We start from the raw sequence: 20,644 nt of genomic DNA, 5'->3' as shown, positions 1-20,644 counted from the left end.
CAACATTTTGCTTGTCTTTATATGCCCAAAATTACAAATGTCAAATTACAGATGTCCGTCTACTCAAGTCTTACCAAAGCACTTGAGCTCGATGACTTGGTTTCCAGAAGTAGTAATTAGAGCTAAGGAAAATATGAAGCATTCCAGGAATTCTGCGCATGGTGAAATGTCATCCCAGACCACTAACTCTCCTGCCTCCAAATCACAAGTTGTTAGGATTGATAGTTATCTATATATAAGCTGGAAAAACCACATCATTCACATTCAAAGAGTGCAGCCTAAGAAACAGCAATCCATGACATACAGATGGCAATGCACCTTGTTGCATCCAGAATAGCATATACAAAATGCAGCAACTTTTCAAGCTTTATACAGTAGATCAGTATCAGTATTTATAGACAGTGGAGTGGGTAGCACTGTCACCTCACAGCAAGAATGTCCTTGCTGCAAAATCCATAAGGCCTGGGCCTTCCTGTGTGGAGTTTGCATGTTCTCCACATGTCCGCGTGGGTTTCCTCCGGGTGTTTCGGTTTCCTCCCACAGTCCAAAGACATGCAGGTAGGCTAATTGGAGACTCAAAATTGCCCATAGGTATGAATGTGTAAGTGAATGGTGTGAGTGTGCCCTGCAATTGATTGGCAACCTATCTAGGATATATTTCTGCATTCTTGCCTTCTGCCCAATGCATGCTGGGATAGGCTCCAGCACCCCCCCATGACCACGCCCAGGAATAAGCGGATGCAGACAATAGATGGATGGAAGGAGGACATTCAGGGCACACAGGTTAGTGGACAATGTCTCATTGTCAAATATTATAACTCATTAGAAATTAAATGAATGGAAACTCTGGCTCATAGTTTATATAGCTTTTCAACAGTCATTTTCGGGGCTTTGTGAGACTACCGTACAAGTAAGGCCTAATTCAATCCCTTGATCTAAGCAGCAATACGAGATCTAAGGGCAATTAACATAAAACACAGTCACCTTTTCCTAAGCTTTACTTTTCCCACAGTGTGGATTTCCCAATAATTTATTTTAGGCTGGTTCCATTGTTGAAATGTGCTCTGTAGTTTTCTAGCAGGTTAGCTCTAGCTGAGTATCTGCCCAGCACAGTGCATAATGTTGCAAATGACATCCAGCATTTTCTTTTTATATTGGATCATTATAACTACAGCATTGCAAGTCATGTCGGAGAATTGAGGACATGCTAGCTTAATATACATGCTAACCAGTTGTTTGGGGGCTAAATAATTGGCAGGGGATATGCCACAAATGTATTATGAATTAGATGAACATAGGTGAACTTACAAAGCAGATTTGAATATTTCAACCTTTGCTTTTCATTTTCAGTTACACTTGTTGTCTATTTGTAAGTCCAGTGTGATTCAACTCTAGCTCAATCACTCATTCATGTAATCATAACAGAAACTTTACATAATCTGCTCATTCTTGGGCAGGATCCAGAAGAACAACAGGAGACAGTTGTTTTTTCAGAAAATAATGATAAGAATAGGGCCTAAGCCTATTGAAAATGCACTCAAATTCCCGTCCATAGAGTTCCTGGTCTTTAGTTCCCTTCAAGCCTGAGGCTTATAGCCACACACGGAAAATCGCCTATATCCTGTAACAGGAGACATACAACACCTACCAGAAAAAGAACCACTATCATGATATATGGTAAACTTTTTCTGTAAAGCAGTACGCATAAACATATTAATTTCATGTTAAAAAATGAAACAAAATCAGTGAGCATTTTTGGAATTTATTTATCAGCCCAAATAATTATATAACGCAGTACCTTATCAAGATAAGGCATTTGGGATTCCTGTAGTGTTGTACTTTGTACCTTTTTGCTCTGTAGCATACACATTAGCTACTGCTGTGCCAAAGATAAAAGGGGGCTAAATACTCTTTCCAAATATAACCCAAGGTCATGTCCAACTGAGGGGTGACTTTTCAAACTCTTGGAAAAAATGTGAACTTGGAAAATTGTCAACAGTACATTGTATTTCAAAATATGTGAACACATTCTAAATTTTTATCACTCTAAAATGAAGATATTTTCTTTCATAATGTCAGAGCTAGCATGCTATATCTAAATTGTTTAATGACAATGACATGCTTTGAGTTGCATTCTTAACTGCAGTAGAACTCAGAAATAAATGGGTTTGGTCTCACACACCAGACTCTCCCCGTAATGTTAATATTAGTTGACAAAAATGACAATCTGACAGTCATGTTAATATTTCTGCCTTCATTCTCTTCCATTTGTAAAGGCTAGCTGCAACTGTTCCAGGCACCCTGTTAACAATACTCATCCAGTAATAATGACCGGACCACACACTTTTTGAAAAATAGCATCCTCAGAGTAGTTGGATTATCTTTGCAATGAGCTGCAAACATCAAACCTCAAACTATGGGGGTTCTCCCATATACCGGTTGTGAACTATAATATTTTAAAAACACTGGACCGATTTTAAAAGTGTCTTTCCATCAAATTCAGATGAATTTGATTAAAATAGCAGGTGACCTAAGACTCAGTTTGTTCCCAACAGAACAGGCTGGAACCATATACAGTGCATACAACACAGTTGCTCATTCAACTCTCTGACAGCCCCGATGCTATCAAATAAATGAAAACAGCTATAATCTGATTCTGACTACAGGTTACTGCAATGAGTGTTAGTGTAGCATAACTAAAATATGTTGGACTAAAAAAACATGCCCTACTATATCTTAACTACACATTCTGTATGTCGTGCATAATTTCCATTTTTAAAAATGACATTCAAAGTGTGATTTATATTAGTAATAAAAGCAATACTGAACTCAATAACAAACTTAGCCCCCTCTACAGGCCAACCTAGGTAGTTCCAAAATAGTACAGAATTTTACAGTATCCTGAGGCAACCTTAGAAACTAGTAAAGTTGTAATGGCCTTTGAAAATGAACCCAACGAAGTATTGGTCTTTTTTAAAGTGATTTCACTCTAACTTCACGCTAACTCTTCTCTTATCTAAATTTACATTATTTAACATGGGAAAATCCATTAGGAAAAGTATCAAAATAATGTTTTTGCTGCGCTTTTTCCTTTTTTCCATTGGAGCCCCAGCACGCCAATTTTGCCATGCATTGCTTCTCCAGACATCTGCAGAGGACTGCAAGAAATGGGGAGGGGGAAGAGGGAGGGAAAGGCGCGACTCGGAATTCCCGCCACGTGCACTCAAACACCCCCCCGCCCCCCATGTTAATATATGTTTTCCCATTGGTCCGAAAGGGGGGAAAATGGTATTTTCTAGTCGCCATTTCATTGGCTTGTATCGTACTCCCGATGCAAATTAGTCTCTGTTTCGCAAATGAAACGCAATGCAAAGCCCTCAGACAAAAAATCCTGGCGCGTCTCGTACTATGTTAAAGTAGTGCGTGTATTTATAATAATAATATTATAACTGAAATGAGATTCAGATATATTTTGACATTCTGCTACATTTCAAGTGTTCTTGATTTTTAAAATAAATATATAAAATAGTTAAATTCATATTAACTAATTTCTGATTGAGGTTACGGTGAGTTTGCCATGCGGAGGGATATACCTGCCCTTCCGCGCGTCAAAATATTGGCGTTAAAGAAGTAGGGGCGACCTCACTCAAATACAGAGTACAAGCAAGTGGGAGAAGCACAGTGTTATGGTTAATGGAGCGGTTATATAGGGCATTAGCGTAGCTACATTTATTGTGCGCGCGCAAATTGCCTTATTTTCTGAAATAATAGTATTCGAGGTTGAATTGACATTTTCAGCGCCTGAATATCAGATAAAAAATTAATTATTCTTTTTTGCCTTTTTTTCCTGGAATTATTCTGGTCGGACGCCTTCCAGTACAACATACCAACGTCTCAGCCTTGCGACGGAGTTAGGGATCGGGATCTGATTAGTTAGGTAGCTAACTAGACCGTTATCTACGATAGCCTCTGCTGTTCATAATCTGGATCTAATTTTCTTTCACTAACTGCCGATCACAGGACTTACTTATTGCAGCTAACCGTGGGATTTTTTAATAGACGTCTTAGCTAATATGTTGCTGTCCAAGTTTGGTTCGTTCTCTCACATTTGCAGTCCGACCAGCATGGATCACTTGCCGGTGAAATTACAGCTTCAACCAGGTATGACATTTTTCCACAGCTGTTAAAATCTGCCTGCATTGCACAAACATAGCTACACTACATATACTAAGAATAACGGTACATATTTAATGAAATTTTACTTCGATAACTAGGCTATCATTAGCTAACTAGTGCTTGCGGTATGTCTACTAACACGCGGTGAGACTTATTTGTATCGACCGTGGAATTTGTTGCCGCATTTTCTGTTTCTGCTAGCCTATATTTCTGAAGTTTGCTCGCTATTTGGTGCAACTAAATTTAGGTCGTTTGCAGATTTATTGTCGTTGAATGGTTGTAGCTATAGTTTTGTTTGCAAATACGGCAACGCAGATGGTTTGTTAGGTCACTGAACATGCCAACGATTGCATTTGTTTCCATTCACAGTTAAAGTGGAGAGGGAGCCGTTTGATAAGGTCTACCAGGTGGGATCCGCACTTGGAAGCGGAGGATTTGGGACCGTCTACTCCGGCTGTCGGATTTCTGACGCCTTGCCGGTAAGGGTGTGAACTTCATTTGAAATTTATTTATTTTAATGACTGTATGCACATGACGTTCAGTAGTTAATTGTATTTGATTTTACGCTAATGCTCAGCAATACATTGTATTTTTTATTATTTTTACAGGTCGCCATTAAGCATGTAGCGAAGGAGAGAGTCACAGAGTGGGGCTCGATTGTAAGTAGCAGCTAGCATGTCAAGCTGGCATAATTGATCGATTATATGCGCTTTCTCTTTTTTATGATTTAATATTGGATGTTGTTTGGTTACTCGTTTTTAAATCCAGATTGCTTAATTCTAAAAATATTGCCAAGTAATGCTAACAATATAGTCCGTTCGTTGACTAATTTGTCAAATTTCATTATTTCAGAATGGTGCGACGGTGCCTTTGGAGATCCTTTTGATGAAGAAAGTGGGCTCCAATTTTCGTGGAGTTATAAAGCTACTGGACTGGTATGAGAGACCGGACGGTTGGCTGATCGTAATGGAAAGACCGGAGCTGGTCAAGGATTTATTTGACTTTATTACCGAGAAGGGTGCCTTGGACGAAGAGACGGCGAGGGGGTTTTTCCGACAGGTCCTGGAAGCCGTCCGACACTGCTACAACTGCGGGGTGGTGCACAGAGACATCAAAGACGAAAATCTACTGGTGGACCTGCGCACCGGAGACCTCAAGCTTATTGACTTTGGTTCGGGGGCGATTCTCAAGGACACTGTATACACCGATTTCGACGGTACGCATCTTTATATTTTGCGTTGGCATTTTAAATGTTCGCGTTTCTATGAACTAGATACAAATTCGTGGCTTGATAGACGCTGATTTGAGGATACTACTACATAGCTAATGGAAATAGCCTTGCATTTTTTGACGGTGCAATTTTTTTTCTAATATGGAGGTTTCTCAGAATGTTGGGGGTTCAGTAATCGCCCCCTGTAGTATTAGAGGGAATCCAGAAGTTGTGACGCAGGGAATTTAAGTGGTATTTCATGAAAGGGGTTCCCTGGGGGTCTCAATCCTAATTTAGCAATGGCGCTTCTCTGGTTTAAATGCTTTTTTATTGCATTTATAAAAAATATTTGGTACTTTCATTTTCAGCCAAACCCCACCTCATACAGGAATAAATACATTGCGATTGTTGCAGTACCTTAAATACAGTAAGCCTGCAATTGATTTCTCTGAAAATCTTACATTTAAAATGGTTTATGAAATACGATCAGCTGCCACGTAACAGCTGTTTGTTGTGAAACCTGAGCAGGCAGCCCACGTGATTCCTACGTCACGGATTCCTGTTTTTGTTTGGTATCCAAGATACTCATGCCCTTGGGGCGGGGGTGAAGCTTTAATTCTCTGTGGGGGGGTGGTTGGGGGGAGTAGAACGGGGCTTTGTTTGAACAGCAATAAGTGTTGTGGCGTAAAGAAACTCATTTTTAGATTCTGGTTTCAGAATCTCATTTGCCCAAATTTTACAACTGATACAGTGGTGCAGTCGGTGTTCCCCTTGTGTTCTCCTTGACTTTATTTTTGGACCATAGTCAGCTGCACATGCATTGTAGACAGGAGAGGGTGGGGAAAGGGGGGTGAAAGCCAGACTGTCTTTTTTTTTTCTTTTTCTTTTTTTTCTCTCCTTGTCAGCTGACCAAGGGCTTCATTATACAATGCGGCAGTTTGGTATAAGTCCAAAAAGGGCTCTGTTAGCAAAAAAAATGTCCTCTTGCAAAGATTATGAACATTATTGCAGCTTCTGTGAACATGTTTTTGTTTATGCTGTGGGAATTAACTGTTAAGAATGTGGCACTACAATAATAAATGGTAAGTTAATTGGATTTAGAACATCCTAACTAACCTCCCCCCCCCACGATTTTGTTTGCAGGTACAAGAGTGTACAGTCCTCCAGAGTGGATCCGCTACCATAGATACCACGGGCGCTCTGCGACGGTGTGGTCGCTAGGCGTGCTGCTGTATGACATGGTCTGCGGAGACATCCCTTTCGAGCAGGACGAGGAGATCCTCCGGGGGCGGCTGTACTTCAGGAGGATAGTGTCTGCCGGTGCGTGTCAGGAAACCATACGACTGTTAAAATCCAGGCTTTGCCGTGTGCCGATTGTGGGTGTCGCTGACCTCTGTTCTCTCTCTCTCTCTGCTCCCCCCAGAGTGCCAGCTATTGATCAAGTGGTGCCTCTCCCTGAGGCCTTCGGACCGGCCCACGCTGGAGCAGATCTTCGACCACCCGTGGATGCGCGTGGCCGGCGACGCCAAGAGCGAGAGCTGCAAGATCCGTCTGCGGACCATCGAGGCCGAGGCGTCCAGCACGACCTCCAGCAAGGAGAGCCTCTGAGGCCCCGAGGGCTGGAGGCGGAAGTGGGCGGGGTGTGGTCGGGAAAGGGGAGGGGCCTCGACTCTGGGCCTCCTGTCCCACCCAGCAGGGCTGCCAGAACTTTCCCCTTTTGTAGGGAAATTAATTTATTTTATTTTATTTTATTTTATTTTATTTTATTTTTCTTTTCTTTTCTTTTAAATTATTGTTTCCTCATGGGGAACACTTCCTGTTTGGGTGGTTTTACTAGCACTTCTATTTATTAAATTATAATTAAAAATTTTTTTTTTTTTTTTGAAAGTGCTACGAGGCTGGTTTTTGAATCTGGCGACCCTCCTATTCAGACATGCTGGCTGCTCTCATAGAGCTCGGACGATTTCATTTTAAACGTTACCGTTTTTGATTTCGAGTGCCTTTTCGAAAGCTGCTTCTGTGGGGCTTTCATCCTTTCGTTTACCCAGTGCACGGTCGTCAGGCTGCAGTTGGGTTAGGGGCGGGGAGTCGCCTTACCCACCGCGCGCGGTTTACGGGCTGCCGCTGGGCCATGTGACTGGGGGAGGCGGGGTCCCGCTCGCTGAAGAGCGGAATACTTGAAGCGCACGCCCACTCACACCGCGTACTTCTCTCTGCTGCTGCTCACTCCCACTTCAGCTCAACTGAAGTGATCCAAATGGGCTCCTGGTTTGGTTTTTTCTAACTGAATGAATACTGAGAGGGTGACTCCTCCACCCGTCACACCCACAGACACACACGCACACACACGCACCCACAGACACTCACACATGTGTTTTTTCCAACTCACTGCTGACACAGCTCATATGAGGCCCTAGGTCTGCTCGGCCTTGGGTGTGAAATGCACAATCAATGCAATATTCATGGACTCAATTATGTATTTTTAAATTACAAATATTGTATATTGTACATTTTTTTTCCCATGTATTATTTATTTTTGTTTAGACATTCCACACTCTGTGGGTATTTATTTATTTATTTTCATATCTGCTTAAGGAAGAATTAATTCTTAGAACTACATTCTTCACAAGGCTGTTTGCATTCCTGTTTTTATTTTTATTTTGAAAAAAACTAATAGTGAATCTGCTGATGTCTTTTGGAGGGAAAAAAAAGAAATGCATAAGGTTTACTTTAATTGGAAAGCAATGAATGTTAATTAATTTCATTCTCTAATCTAAGGTGGAGTCACCTCAGATGGCTGTATCTGAAATGTAAAGTAATGCTGTTTGGGTAAAGAGATTTTGGATTATTGTATATGTATGTTTCCATTCATTCAATACTTGACAGGAATATATAATTTTTGGAGGAAATTGTATGCTAGTAATAGTTGCATTGCAGCCTGCTATTGGAGATGTAATTCTTTCCTTTTTTCAATTTAGCCGTGTGAAATACAATGATGGAGAGCCTATTTTTTTATACAGAAATTTTAATTAAACCTTTTTTGTATAGAACTACTTGGTGGTGTCTTTTGTCTGAAAGATTACATGTGTGCCGAATGTAGGATCAACAAGCTGCTTCAGTGTTTAATAAATGACGTTATACTTTTGGGACAGTGCACATCCTGAGACGTAGAGCCCACATCCTGAGACATAGAGCCCACATCCTAAGACAAAGAGCCCCTGTCGGATTGCCTGAAAGTGCTCCGGTCATTTTAACCTGTCATGTTCCAAGTAACTTTCCCTTGTGCTTCACTTGGGGACAGTGGTCTTACCCAGTGCATTCCAGTGTAAATATTCCAAGAGAAATGATGCTTAGATGTAAATGCCATTCAGTGGACTTACAATGCCAGTTTGTAAGCATTTGACAATGACATTTTTTGTTGATTTGGCGCTACTTCAGCACATTCTATTTGAAATGAATATGAGATAAAAGTGAAGTACGTCAGCTTTAATTTGAGGGCATTATACATCCAAATTGGGTGAACCATATGGGAATTGGAACCCCTTTTTAATACATTTTTTATGCATACGTTTTAGGGAACAGCAACAATAAGGGAAAAGTAACGAAAATTGGCTTATTGATTGAAATTGCGTAATTGACCTGATTCTGACTAAGTGTCAAGGTCAATTTAAGAATCCATCTTTTCCGTCCACCATATTTTAAAGGTAAGAGGGTAATCATGTCTTAAGTGATTCAGATTATTACGTCTGTTTTCCCTGGCACATACGCGTGCTTGTGCTTAATCCTGATATCCTTCATTAGCCAGTCTTCTATACTTTCTAATCATAATCCCATTATGTGCTTTAGAATGAATGGAATTATAATCCATGGCAGTCTACATGAAACTCCAAAACATTTATTTTGCTCTATTATTCACACGGGTCATAAAACATCAGAACGGTCATCCTCGGGAACAGTCAGTGGCTAATATGTTAGACCTCTGATTATGGCTGGCTGGCTCCCAGTTTCATTTTGCCAAAATAAGGCTTGTACCATTACTTGTGTAGTGCAAAGTTTCTGAATGACAGTAACCAACAACAGTGACCGTGAGACTTCTGGTGGGGCAGTGCTGCCCCCTGTGGAATGTTAAAGGGTACAGTATGGTGGGTTTAAAGGTTGCCGGTGGTCTGTGTGTTCCATGGAGCACCTCATATAGGACACACAGTGAATATAATCAACCATATGAATTATTTAAGACTGGAGAAGCTGCCCCAAACTGCCTAGCAACACGGGCAAAATAAGTCAACTGTGTTAAGGATTTCCCTTTGCCAGTGGATCTGTCCAGATAAGTGGCTCCTGAGCCACAAGAAAAATAGCTGTGTATGCCAGTATTTTTATTGGTGTGGGATTCCTACAAATACCGGCTGCTGTGTTTTATAGCCTCTAAGAAAATATTTCATATGATAATGAAGACATCTGAAAATATAAGGGCTAATGATCATAGGCTAGGGTTTTGATGGCTCAAAGTTTTATCCAAATGCTCAAACATAAAAAGATTGCTGCCAATTGAAGTTCTATTTCCACTATACTTCACTATTTTGCAGGTCTCCACACCTGCATGACAAAAATGGAGCCTCCTCTGTCTCTAGACATAGGTATTCATTATTATCTAACAAAGCACCAGTGCCTCAAAACCAATTGTGCCAGAAGTAAAAAAACATATATTTTCTTGTAATAATCTCTCTTGGTATCTGTGACCTTCCATGATTTTCTTTCAGTTTGACTTTGTCCTTACAGCCTACGCAATGCTAGTCCTGTGTGTGGGTTTCTATTTTTGCCTCTGCCGATGTGCACGTAATTTAGAACACGTGCTTCCCCTGATTATTTACCTTCTTACTCATCCGCTGACGTCTGTGGTGCTTCGGCGAGAACCGAGTTTGTCACAGCGGTGACGCGAGCGGCACGGCTACCGTATTTCATCTCGCCAGGATCGGACCGTAAATGAGATCTATAATTCATTTTGAACGGAAGAAAAGCCATGACGTGGGCAGTGCAGGTCACCGAGACTGCAGGGTCCAGAGAAAGGTGAGCGGTGTGGTTTCCTGGTGAGTGGGAAAGCCAGACGCACACGACCACTCGGTAGATATAGGTTTGAGGCCCCAGCCAGTGTAGAATGTCTCATGATGTATTGCTGCTCTCTCAATAGATCAGGAAGGCCAATGTCTCGCTTTGCAGCTTATCGGACCTTCCCTTTGTAACCATGACATTCTAACTGACACATATTCTTCTGTCAGCACATTGTCAAACATTGTCGAAACATAATGTGTTGTCTTGGCGGAGACACCCCCACCCAGGATGCATAAATCTCAACCAACATTCCTCCACAGCCTTTGTCCCCTAATTCACAAATTTTCAGAGACATTGTCTGAAAGAGTGTGTGCTTTGGGGAGGCGGGGGCAAAATTTAATGGTTGAATGGACGCAAATAGCCAAGGAAATTTACCACAATCACGTATTAACAAAGTTGAATCCAGTGAATAAAATGTTTAAAATTTCAACAAGTCAAATGTCAGACTCAAGATTGTGACATCTGTTTCTACTGTGTGTCATGGGTAATGGGCCATTATCTTGTGCTTGGAGGCTTTTGACATGCAAATGACCAACTTATCTCAATCAAGAAGCCTTCTGTCTCAGTCTTGCTGTAAAAATTCCCATTAAGACAAAAGTGTATATTTGTCACAGTCCATTTCTAATTGCCAATAACATCTGGCTATAAACTAAGCATGAAATATGAAATAGCAAGTTAGTCTGAGGGTTTTTTCCCTGGCCATGTATGCAGTGGATTATGCATACAAGTACACAAGTACATAGCTCATCTGTGGTATTTTTCCTTTCATTATTTCCCAACCATTGAGCAAGTATGCTTGAACCTGATCATGTCACAAAATTAAAGCAAGGGCCAGCTAACTACACAGTGAATTTACAAACTAAAAGAAATTAAACTAATAGTTTTTGAAGGCAGAAATGAATAATGCATCAGTACTGCTGGGAGCTGTGACTACATGGCTGCGGTGTCCAATAAGAAGAGATTTCTTGTCAGTGAGGCCAATATGACAACACCGCAGTGTTCGCCGTTGGCAAGGCAGAGCTGACAACTTGACAGACAAAGTGGAGGATGCCAGATGGGTGTCGGGGACTTATGCAGGCACAGATGGGACGGTGGGTGGTTTGCAGGCGCTCCAGACTCTGTCCCCTGAATCAGGGAAAGGAGAGAGGAAGACACGTCTTATGTCATACAGGCACCGCTCAGACACATGACCGATACTTATCCTTTTAACCCCTGTGTTAAACTGTCACTCACTCCCTTGGCAACAGTCATGTTACTACAACTAATAACGTAGGCTTTTTAACCAACACTCTTGCTACTCACCATCAGTTTATTAGTGTCCTGTATACATCATCGTACAGTTACTCTTTTGGGTAAAGATTAACAAAAATACTAGCAGTTATTTAGATCAACAAAAAAGAAAATAGACAATATAGCCTGATGTCCCTTTACCGCGGTCTGTACAGAGCTCTCTTTAATGTGCTATGGAGATGCAAATGTCATGCTGGGGAGTGGGGAGCGGGGGGGTCTGTGGGACTGTGGGGCTCAGACTTATGGGGATCAGAGACTTGGCTGATCAAATATTGTGGGGGGTCAGGGATTGGGGTGGCCAGAGACTTTGCAGGTCAGAAATCATGGTCAGCCCCCCCCCATGGATATCAGACAGCAGCTGACCCTGAAATTGTTTCAATTGATTCTGCCGCTTATTACTGCCTTGGTCCAATCACTGCAGTGATTAGAATTGCATATTATATAGGCCCAACTCTGGGTAGGATCTTTACAAAAGACAACCAACCGAAATGAATATTCTGGCATATGATAATAACACAAGATATGAACTTTTCACACTATCACACACAATGCTTTGAGAAGGCTTGCGATGTACAGGCAGCAGTCATGTTCACGTTCATTAGCTGGCTGGAAAAGTTAAGTGTGCAGACACCTTGAGGTACGTGGAAAGGTAAGTGAAAAACACTTTTGTCACTTTGCTCGCAGTGATGACAAGAATACTTGGCTGCCTGTACAAAAGTGCATAACTCTCAAGGTACATGACAAATCCAAATGCATGATTATTTCTATTAGTCATTCCTCGAAATTATTTGCACAGGAAAAGAAAAAAACAACTTTAAATGGATGTTTTTTAACATCATTTTTGGCTTTCTAGGACTAGTGAGAGGCAATTATGCCTGTCAGTGTCAGGGAACGCGGACCAGGACCCAAACGCAGAGTAAGGAAAAAACAGGAAACATGAACAAGGCCACGCAGGGCACTTCCAAAAAACACAAAAAGTTATTCAGACACAAAAACAGCAGAATTTTCAAAAAACCAAAAAACACGAGGAAAACAGAACTCGGGCACAGCAGAAATTCACAGGAGGAAACACAATCAGAACCAGCACCCGAGTCAGGGAAACAAAGGACTTAAATAAACCAGACACAGGTGAACTCAATACATAATCAAACAAGAAAGGGATGGGATAACGAGACATGAACAGAAACAATGATCGAATACTAGAAAACAATAATACAATTAACACAACTGAAACCAATGAGGGAACGAACAGGAATACAAAACTTAAACTGCCGCCATCTGGCAGGGCAAAAAGGAAAAATAGAAACAGAAACATCGAACCATGACAGTCAGTGCATAAAGCTCAGGTGTCTTGGTCGGTAGCTATCAGACAGGTTTTCTAACTGCCTTCGCCCATTCACAGAGTTGAGTAGGAACGCACATTTGTTGAATAAATACAATTATTAGATCAACTGTTTAAGTTCCAGGTTGGAAAGAAAGCCTGCAGACACTGCGACCCTACAGGCCAATGGTTTAATGTGTGCACAAACAAAAATCTTGGTTTGTAACAGGTTTACATATATAATTAAACCACAAAGACAGAATAAGATACAATTAATAATTGATTAGAAAATACTGGAAACACTGGCTCACATGTTTTTGGGAAAGCTGATTGATTGCTGGGCCATAAAGGCTTTGTTTTGCAGGACCATTGTGTTTCCACCCTGTGACTCCACTCCCTCAGCCAGAAGAACACCTGGATTCCAGCAACGATTATGACGTCAAGGAAAGGCCCATGATAGAACTTGTTCTGGACAGTGTGCATAGAAGTACTGGAGAGTGTGTACTATACACAGAGGCATTGAGAGGGTGACTGCACACAAGCTGTCTACTGGAAAGGTTTGGCAAGAATAACTTCAGCCTCACTCCGCTCTGCTGGGTCCAGGTCTATTCAGTTGCCGTGTTTCCCAACAAACACAGCAACACACAATAACACGTATGTTTACTGGGAGTGGACTTAAAATTCCAGTCTAAACACATTGGACGTAGGCTATGGCCCAATCATTGTCCATCAAGGAATTTACTCTTATCAAAAGACACGGAAACAGCAGATTTGTTAGGGAAAATCCCCTATTGGTTTTCTGTTCCAGTAAGATATGGCCAGGCAATTTTAACACAATGAAAGTAATCAAACATGTAAAATGTAAACAAGAGCAGGTGGGTTGTTTTTCATTACCAGGAACAGCTATATTGCGATTAGATATTTGTTAACATTAATCTTAATGACGCCATTTTTATGTTACATGTCATATATTCTGAGGCTGGTAATAGCAGGTCTTGTTAACTCAGAACCTGGCTATACGTAGCCTACTCTGCTTACTGGAGTTTATTTCTTAACAATTATTTCCTACTTTTGTATTCCAGGTCATAACTGAATTTTTCCTGTGTTGCTTGGTTGTAGGGGCATCCAAAGTATGTTTTATGCAAATAAGTACAGACTATGCATGAGCTTCCGCATAAGTTCAAAGGGATATGTAGCCCCTCACACGTTCCTGTAAATTGCACATGGTATGTTTTACAATTGCCAGTGTTTCTTGATGACCTTAATGGGGGCACTGACTGTTGTAACAATACACTATTTTGTAAATTGACTGACTGTGCTTGGGGGGTGGGAGGGTAAAGTATTTCCCTGTTCATACTGATGCATCACTGATTTCCACCAAGGCTGTACATTGGTTTATAAAAGGAAAATGAGTCAGAGATGAACATGTATATTTTTGTAGCCTGATTAACCAACAAATGCAATGTGTTTCTCAAGGACCTATCATTAATATAAACAGTAGGATGAGACAGTGTGACTAAGGCATTTACAGCTGTAATTACGAGGCCAGCAATAGGCCAGTAATGCCAAAATGAACAATGCATACATTTATATGTGTTCTGGTTAGTGGAAGGAATGAGTTTGAGCCCTTCAGCACATGTGGCCCTGATGCTATAAGTTGTAACTCATGCAAAGAAAAAGCAAATGTTTCGTTCATGGGCCAACTCAAGCATGAAACTTACCATCAATGCAGATCGTTAGAGACAAATCAGCTATAAAGGAAAACAAACTACTTGAGGTAATTATTGTATGTATTATTAGATGTTAGTTTCAGCATTTTAATAATCTGCCTGTGCGTACATGGTTATTGAATACTGTACATGTATTCATTTTTTATTTCAGTTAAGTGCACGGGTCATTACATTTCTGGGTCCTCCAAAATGACCTATTTCCAGATATAAACTTCTGAAACATAGAAGAAGTGAAATTGCAGCTCTTCAGAAATACAAAAAAATGAGTAGCTTTTCTAGACACTTCAAGTTTATGTGGGTTTTCACATCCAGTTTCAGGTAAAGGGTAGGTTTTTTGCTTTACAAATATTCTACCAATATTTTAGCTATCACACATTGTAACTGAAATAGGACATACTGAAATTGGTAAGATTAACTCTTTTCTAGCATTAATATAGAGAATGCTGCCAACCGCCATTATTTTTGCAACTTATCTTACCACACGCCACTATTCCAGAGTTAGCATCGCCCACTTTCCCAGAGTTCTGTGCAACACGGTAAGAGTGAGAAGGAAATTGCTAAATAAATGATGAAATACACTTAAGTGTTACAGTGGGACATTGTGTTTAGAAACAGTCTTCATGCGGATCGTTGTTCAGCTGAGTATGAATTAGAGCCATGGAGGGGTTTGGTATGTGTGGATATGACTATCCTTGCATTGCACTTATTGAACACATTTTGTTTCACTCTTAAAATAGCAATTTCCTTTGAACAAAGTGGTGAGTTAAGGAAATCCAATGCACCAAGGTTTTACAGATGAATATTAGGACCAATGATGCAAAACATCTTATACTGAATATTTTAAAGGGCTTTAGTAAAAAAGTTAAGTATTCCTTGCTACATACCCCATAGTAAATATTCATTTGAAACAGACAATAAATATGTAAACTTGCTTATTGACTCTGTGAATGTTAGGATTTACAGATGAGTTCAATATTAATAATAAATGAACTTGTAATTAATTGTTTTTTTAATTACTTATGTAATCTTTTCTTCATTACTTACATGACTTGTATTCATTTATACAACAGGACATTGTTACTGAAGCTGCTCATGTACCTCAAGGGTGTGCATCGTTACAAAGTGTGTTTTTCTGTGTAAAGAGGTCAGAGCAGAGCCAAAGGCTTTGATTGGGAGTGGGGGGTGTGAAAAATCAGGGCAGGGTGAGTTCAGAAGCATTCTTCATCATCAGCTTCCTCGCCTATGGAGCTCACGGTAGGATGCACAGCAAAATGTGCACATCAGTGTCCACATTATCTGAGACAGTAATATACTGAATGAGTCAGGAACAACCTCCCCCCACCCCCCCCCCCCACACACACACAATCTCTCACACACACCCCTTCTTAAACCCCAAGCATTTAAAAAGCCCATTTACACCCGATTTGCACTACTCTTAAATGTACGCAGTTTATCCCCAACCTGTTTCTCACAACAGCAAAAAAATTGTGCAGATAACTAAAGGCAGTGAAATATGGCACACATTTTGTATAATGTTTTGAATATGTTATCTACACCACAAAACAAGTTTTCTTCACGCAAACTCACATATTTTGAACAGATAACAGAGGAAAATCAATTCTAACATGACACGTTTTGAGTATCACTATCTTACAAGAATTAACGTTATGTTAACCTTGTTCTCTGATCTGCCATAGTTACATTTTATGGCATAATGCTTAGTTTTTTTGAGAACTAGTTTCCGTCTGTGTGCACTCTCTGCTTGTCAGCACAGTCTGTATTACATACACCCCCCCCCCACCCCCACAAAGGTGTTCAGATAACCAAGCACCTGCTGAACAAAATACTACTGTTCTAAAGAGAGCATTGGTTGGTCAGATATGGGAGCTATATTTTAAGTGGATGCATGTTGGATTGAGTTAAAAATTGCGCCTGACCTAGCTAACAGAATTTCGGATTGCAGAAACATTTACATTGACAAAAGAGCCATGAAGAAGTATTGGATATACCGAAAGTGAAGGCAATGTAAGTACATTACTAAATATGGGCATTTAAAACTTTTTCTGGAAGATTTATTCCATGATTTGAGGTGCTGTTCTGAAAGCTGAAAGGGTATATGATTTTTTAATGCAAAAATAAAGGAGACCAAGTAACCGTAGAAAGTATTTTAAAAAAGTTTTAGAATGTGGGTTTGTGTGTAATAAGTTATTGGGATTGGGGAGGCTCCCTTTTATTTTACTGCAATTTATTGCCCTGAGCACTGATAAGAGAATGAGTGGCATTGTTGACTGGGGAAGAGTCTGTTGCATGTGCTAAGCTCTCATTTGTGGCGTGTTTGTTGCCCTTTTTTAATATAAATTGCAGATCTTTGCTTTGTCCCTATTCTGTGGGCACAGGCGCCCATACCACTAGGGGGCAGGAGGGAAAGGGTTTATTTTTTTAATTTAACTAATGATTGAGATGTTTTTTTAAACGTGTAAGGAAATGCATCCAGTCTTGCCTGTTTCAGCTCAAAAGGAAATAATTAATAGAAGAATGTTAATGGTACAGCCAAGGACATTCAGAGATGACAGATGGTGTGTTCTAGTTGGATTTTATTGCCATGTAGTTTATTTACTTAACAAACTGGATTGCAAAACATACTATTTTAGCCTGTTTTTATGACTCCATTATTGTATTAACAGAATCTGTTATATTGTTATTGTTTTGTTTGGCTTCCTGTTACCTGGTTTGGTAGGCTGTCCCGAACACTAGTGTGTTTCCCCAAAAAGAAAGCTTTTTTTTTTGGTTACTGGATTATGAATGAATAGCTTTGTCAAAGACAGTTACTTTCAACCCAGAAAGGTGAACTTCCTCTGCTCTTCTCTGTTTACATACAAGGTGTATCCTTACAATGATGGCCAGCCTTGTCAGTTCTCCCTTGTGTACGGACCGTTCAGGTTACAACAAGGACAAGTTGTTCTATGAATATGATCTACTTGCGTAAAACGAACTCATCTTCAGCAATAAACAGTCATTGTTCAGAATGTTTGTTTCTTTGTTGAGGCCAGTTCAGCTGATGCAAAATGTTCTGACAACATTCTTTACCAGCTGGAGTTTAGTTTAACCACTGTGTGTATTACTGTCTGTATTACTGGACTCAACTGGGTAAACAGTGAAAAACAGCTTTTCGCCATATTGCCATGAATTTATGACTGCCTGTGCAAATAAAATGTGAAAATAAAGTTTCCATATTTTAACTGTGTACAGGAAGGGGAATATTGTGTTTTACAAAGACAAAGTATGCAATGATAACACAATCAATATAATGGCACAAAATGTTTGAAAATATATTAGCATGTGCAATTGCTAGGATAAATTGCTACCAACCTTGCTTGAATTTGGAGAAATGGCAAATAATATATACAGTATCTACAACCTGGATTTCACAAAAACACAAGTTTCCGCCAACAGTACACGGTTTGAGCTGCATCTGCTTGGAATAAACAATCATGATAGTCAATGGCCCCCTATGGCAAATTTCTGAGTGTACCTACGTGACGACAAGAGCATCTCATTTCAAATCATTTCTACACTGTCTTCACTCCCTCCCTCTCGTAAGAAGTGTTCACTTGTGTCTTTTTGATGATGCTTCACATCCTCTCAAGTAATCCTCCCACACTTTATTGTCTCCAGTGACTATGAACTGCTTGCAGTCTTGTTTGCAGGCATCCTGCTGAAGTGCGCCGATCCTAAGGAGAAACCTTTTCTATTCAAAATCTGTGGTTTGTCAACTTTTTTGGATATCCAAAAGCTATTACCCAGCTCTGAAAATACCAAAAAGAAAACACAGTACTGACTAAAAGAGGGAAAGAGAAAGAAAGGAAGCATGACATTGATTGAGGCAGGGGAGAGAAAGAGGGAAGGCCAGAGGGAAAGGGTGAGAAAAGAAGAGAGAAAACTGTAGAATAAAAGAGGCAACCTGAGCTGCTGATGAAGGTAATATTGTGTTTTTTTCTCCATATCTCTCTTTCGTTCTCTTCTGCCAGGGTAGGTTAAGTTGCTCTGACCTGAGGGATTAAATTGGTTTCAGGAGTCATTTTCTTTAGAGCGTTGCCTTTACAGCCTTCAATTAAAGGTTCCTTTACTAAAAGCATGAACAGAAATAGAACACTATCTGAAAATATCTGAATATCTGAACAACTGAAAATGTCAGAAAGAAAAACCTGATAAATACAGTGGCGTGTGAGATTTGTCAAAGATTCTGTGTCTTTTCAGAAACAATGAGCGTGAGAATAAGTGCAGAATGTACACATCGAAGGGGATCATTATGAGTGATGAAATTTTCAACAGAAAATTAACTCTGAAAGTTTAGTTTCTGACAAGGCTAAAATGTACTTGATCACAGTTCAGTTAGCACATGGACATTTTGTTTTAAAGAAGAGAGTAATACAGAGCTAATTAAAAAAAAATTTTTAAAGTATTTTTTAAACTGCAAAACCAAGACTAAAACTGCAGGAATCACTAAAATCATTATCTTAATGAAAAGATCTAACACACATTTTTTGCCATCATAGAATACAATGTCATGCTAACTGGCAACACAACCTGTTCCTTAGCCCTGGTACCACCCCATCACCATTTCATTTTCTCGGACTGGATTACTCAAGACTGCTTTTGCTTGCCTGGATGGTTCCCGACCTGTTATTTCCTACAAAAGTGGCAATGTTGCCATCAGAACATTCTGACTTACGAGAAATGAACCCCCCACCCCCCCCTCCTCAGCCACCCAACATCCTGTTATCTGTGGACTTTCCTGGCATGGGCTTATGAAACAGCCCATCCCCTCCTGTTACTCAATGTGCAGTGACGTGCACTCTGTTCCAGGAGCCGCTCAGGATCAGTCCATCTCCTGCAGTCAAGGGGAAAAAACGCGGTGAGCGAGCTCTGAAAACAAAGTGATCTTTGCCAGTGTTCTGCCAGGCCTGCCTGTTTTCCTGACCCCCAAGGCCAGTTTTCACTCTGCACTTCCACGGGCAGAAGGGGGCACATCGGGTACCATGGCAACAAGCACTCTCCCTGGCTGAGCACGTTCAAAACACGTACCCAAACGTGCGGTAAATAGAGCGCCCCTCCTTGCTCTAATGGATGATGTGGTAATAAGACGCGCAGTAAAGAACTGCTGTTGTAATGGGGCGTTGATGTAGACGAATGCAAAGTAACTGTGATGTGCTGGCGGTGGTTGTGGGTATGAGGGAGGGGTGTGTGTGTAAACAACATTTTTCAAGTGACATCAACTCTGAGTTTAATGTAAAATTCTGTAGGTGCTCATGTCAATAACTTACTCATCACGTACAATCTTGCTGGATGTTCACGTGGACTCCAACAAGCAGACCCAGTGAAATTACTGTGCTCTCTCTGGTTGTCATAACGCTGTCATAATGAGGTCATCCCTGCCTCCTTATGTCTATGATGGTTCTGAATGTGTGGCAGCCATAGGCCCTCCATAATTCAGTCACCCTCACAGAAATCATAATAGGTGATTCATAAACAATTATCAATGTCAGACAGGGTTCTGATAGGTGTCAGGATGACTCAGTGGTGTTCTGATTGGAACTCAGAAATGCAGTTTTTACACACAGTGAGACAACAAAACCTGTTAAAAATGTGGTATTTTGCCCTGCTGGCATGGCAACTGAGTGTTTGGCCAAGGGCTTACTTTAACCCCTGCTTAAGGTAATATGGCAGACTGAGGTGACCCACGTTGGTGCACGATGACGCTGTGTGCGGTTTTACTGTCAGTGGTAGCTGACCGAGTGGGCAAGCCTTATC

The 20,644-nt window shown here is 40.6% G+C and overlaps 1 protein-coding gene across 1 annotated transcript; it reads left to right on the top strand.

Moving 5' to 3' along the window:
• The first annotated feature begins 3,634 nt into the window (after positions 1 to 3,634).
• On the top strand, positions 3,635 to 8,436 carry pim3 (Pim-3 proto-oncogene, serine/threonine kinase). The gene is made up of 6 exons (XM_035427528.1): positions 3,635 to 4,161; positions 4,546 to 4,655; positions 4,785 to 4,835; positions 5,029 to 5,392; positions 6,530 to 6,706; positions 6,810 to 8,436. Exons 1-6 carry the CDS (start codon positions 4,074 to 4,076, stop codon positions 6,992 to 6,994), a joined length of 975 nt encoding a protein of 324 aa, XP_035283419.1. The 5' UTR covers positions 3,635 to 4,073; the 3' UTR covers positions 6,995 to 8,436.
• Positions 8,437 to 20,644: the final 12,208 nt, after the last annotated feature.

The sequence above is a fragment of the Anguilla anguilla genome, chromosome 7, assembly GCF_013347855.1.
Source record: "Anguilla anguilla isolate fAngAng1 chromosome 7, fAngAng1.pri, whole genome shotgun sequence".
Taxonomy (NCBI): Eukaryota; Metazoa; Chordata; class Actinopteri; order Anguilliformes; family Anguillidae; genus Anguilla; species Anguilla anguilla.
Note: the sequence above shows the minus strand (reverse complement) of the source record. Positions and strands in the feature narration are given on the sequence as shown.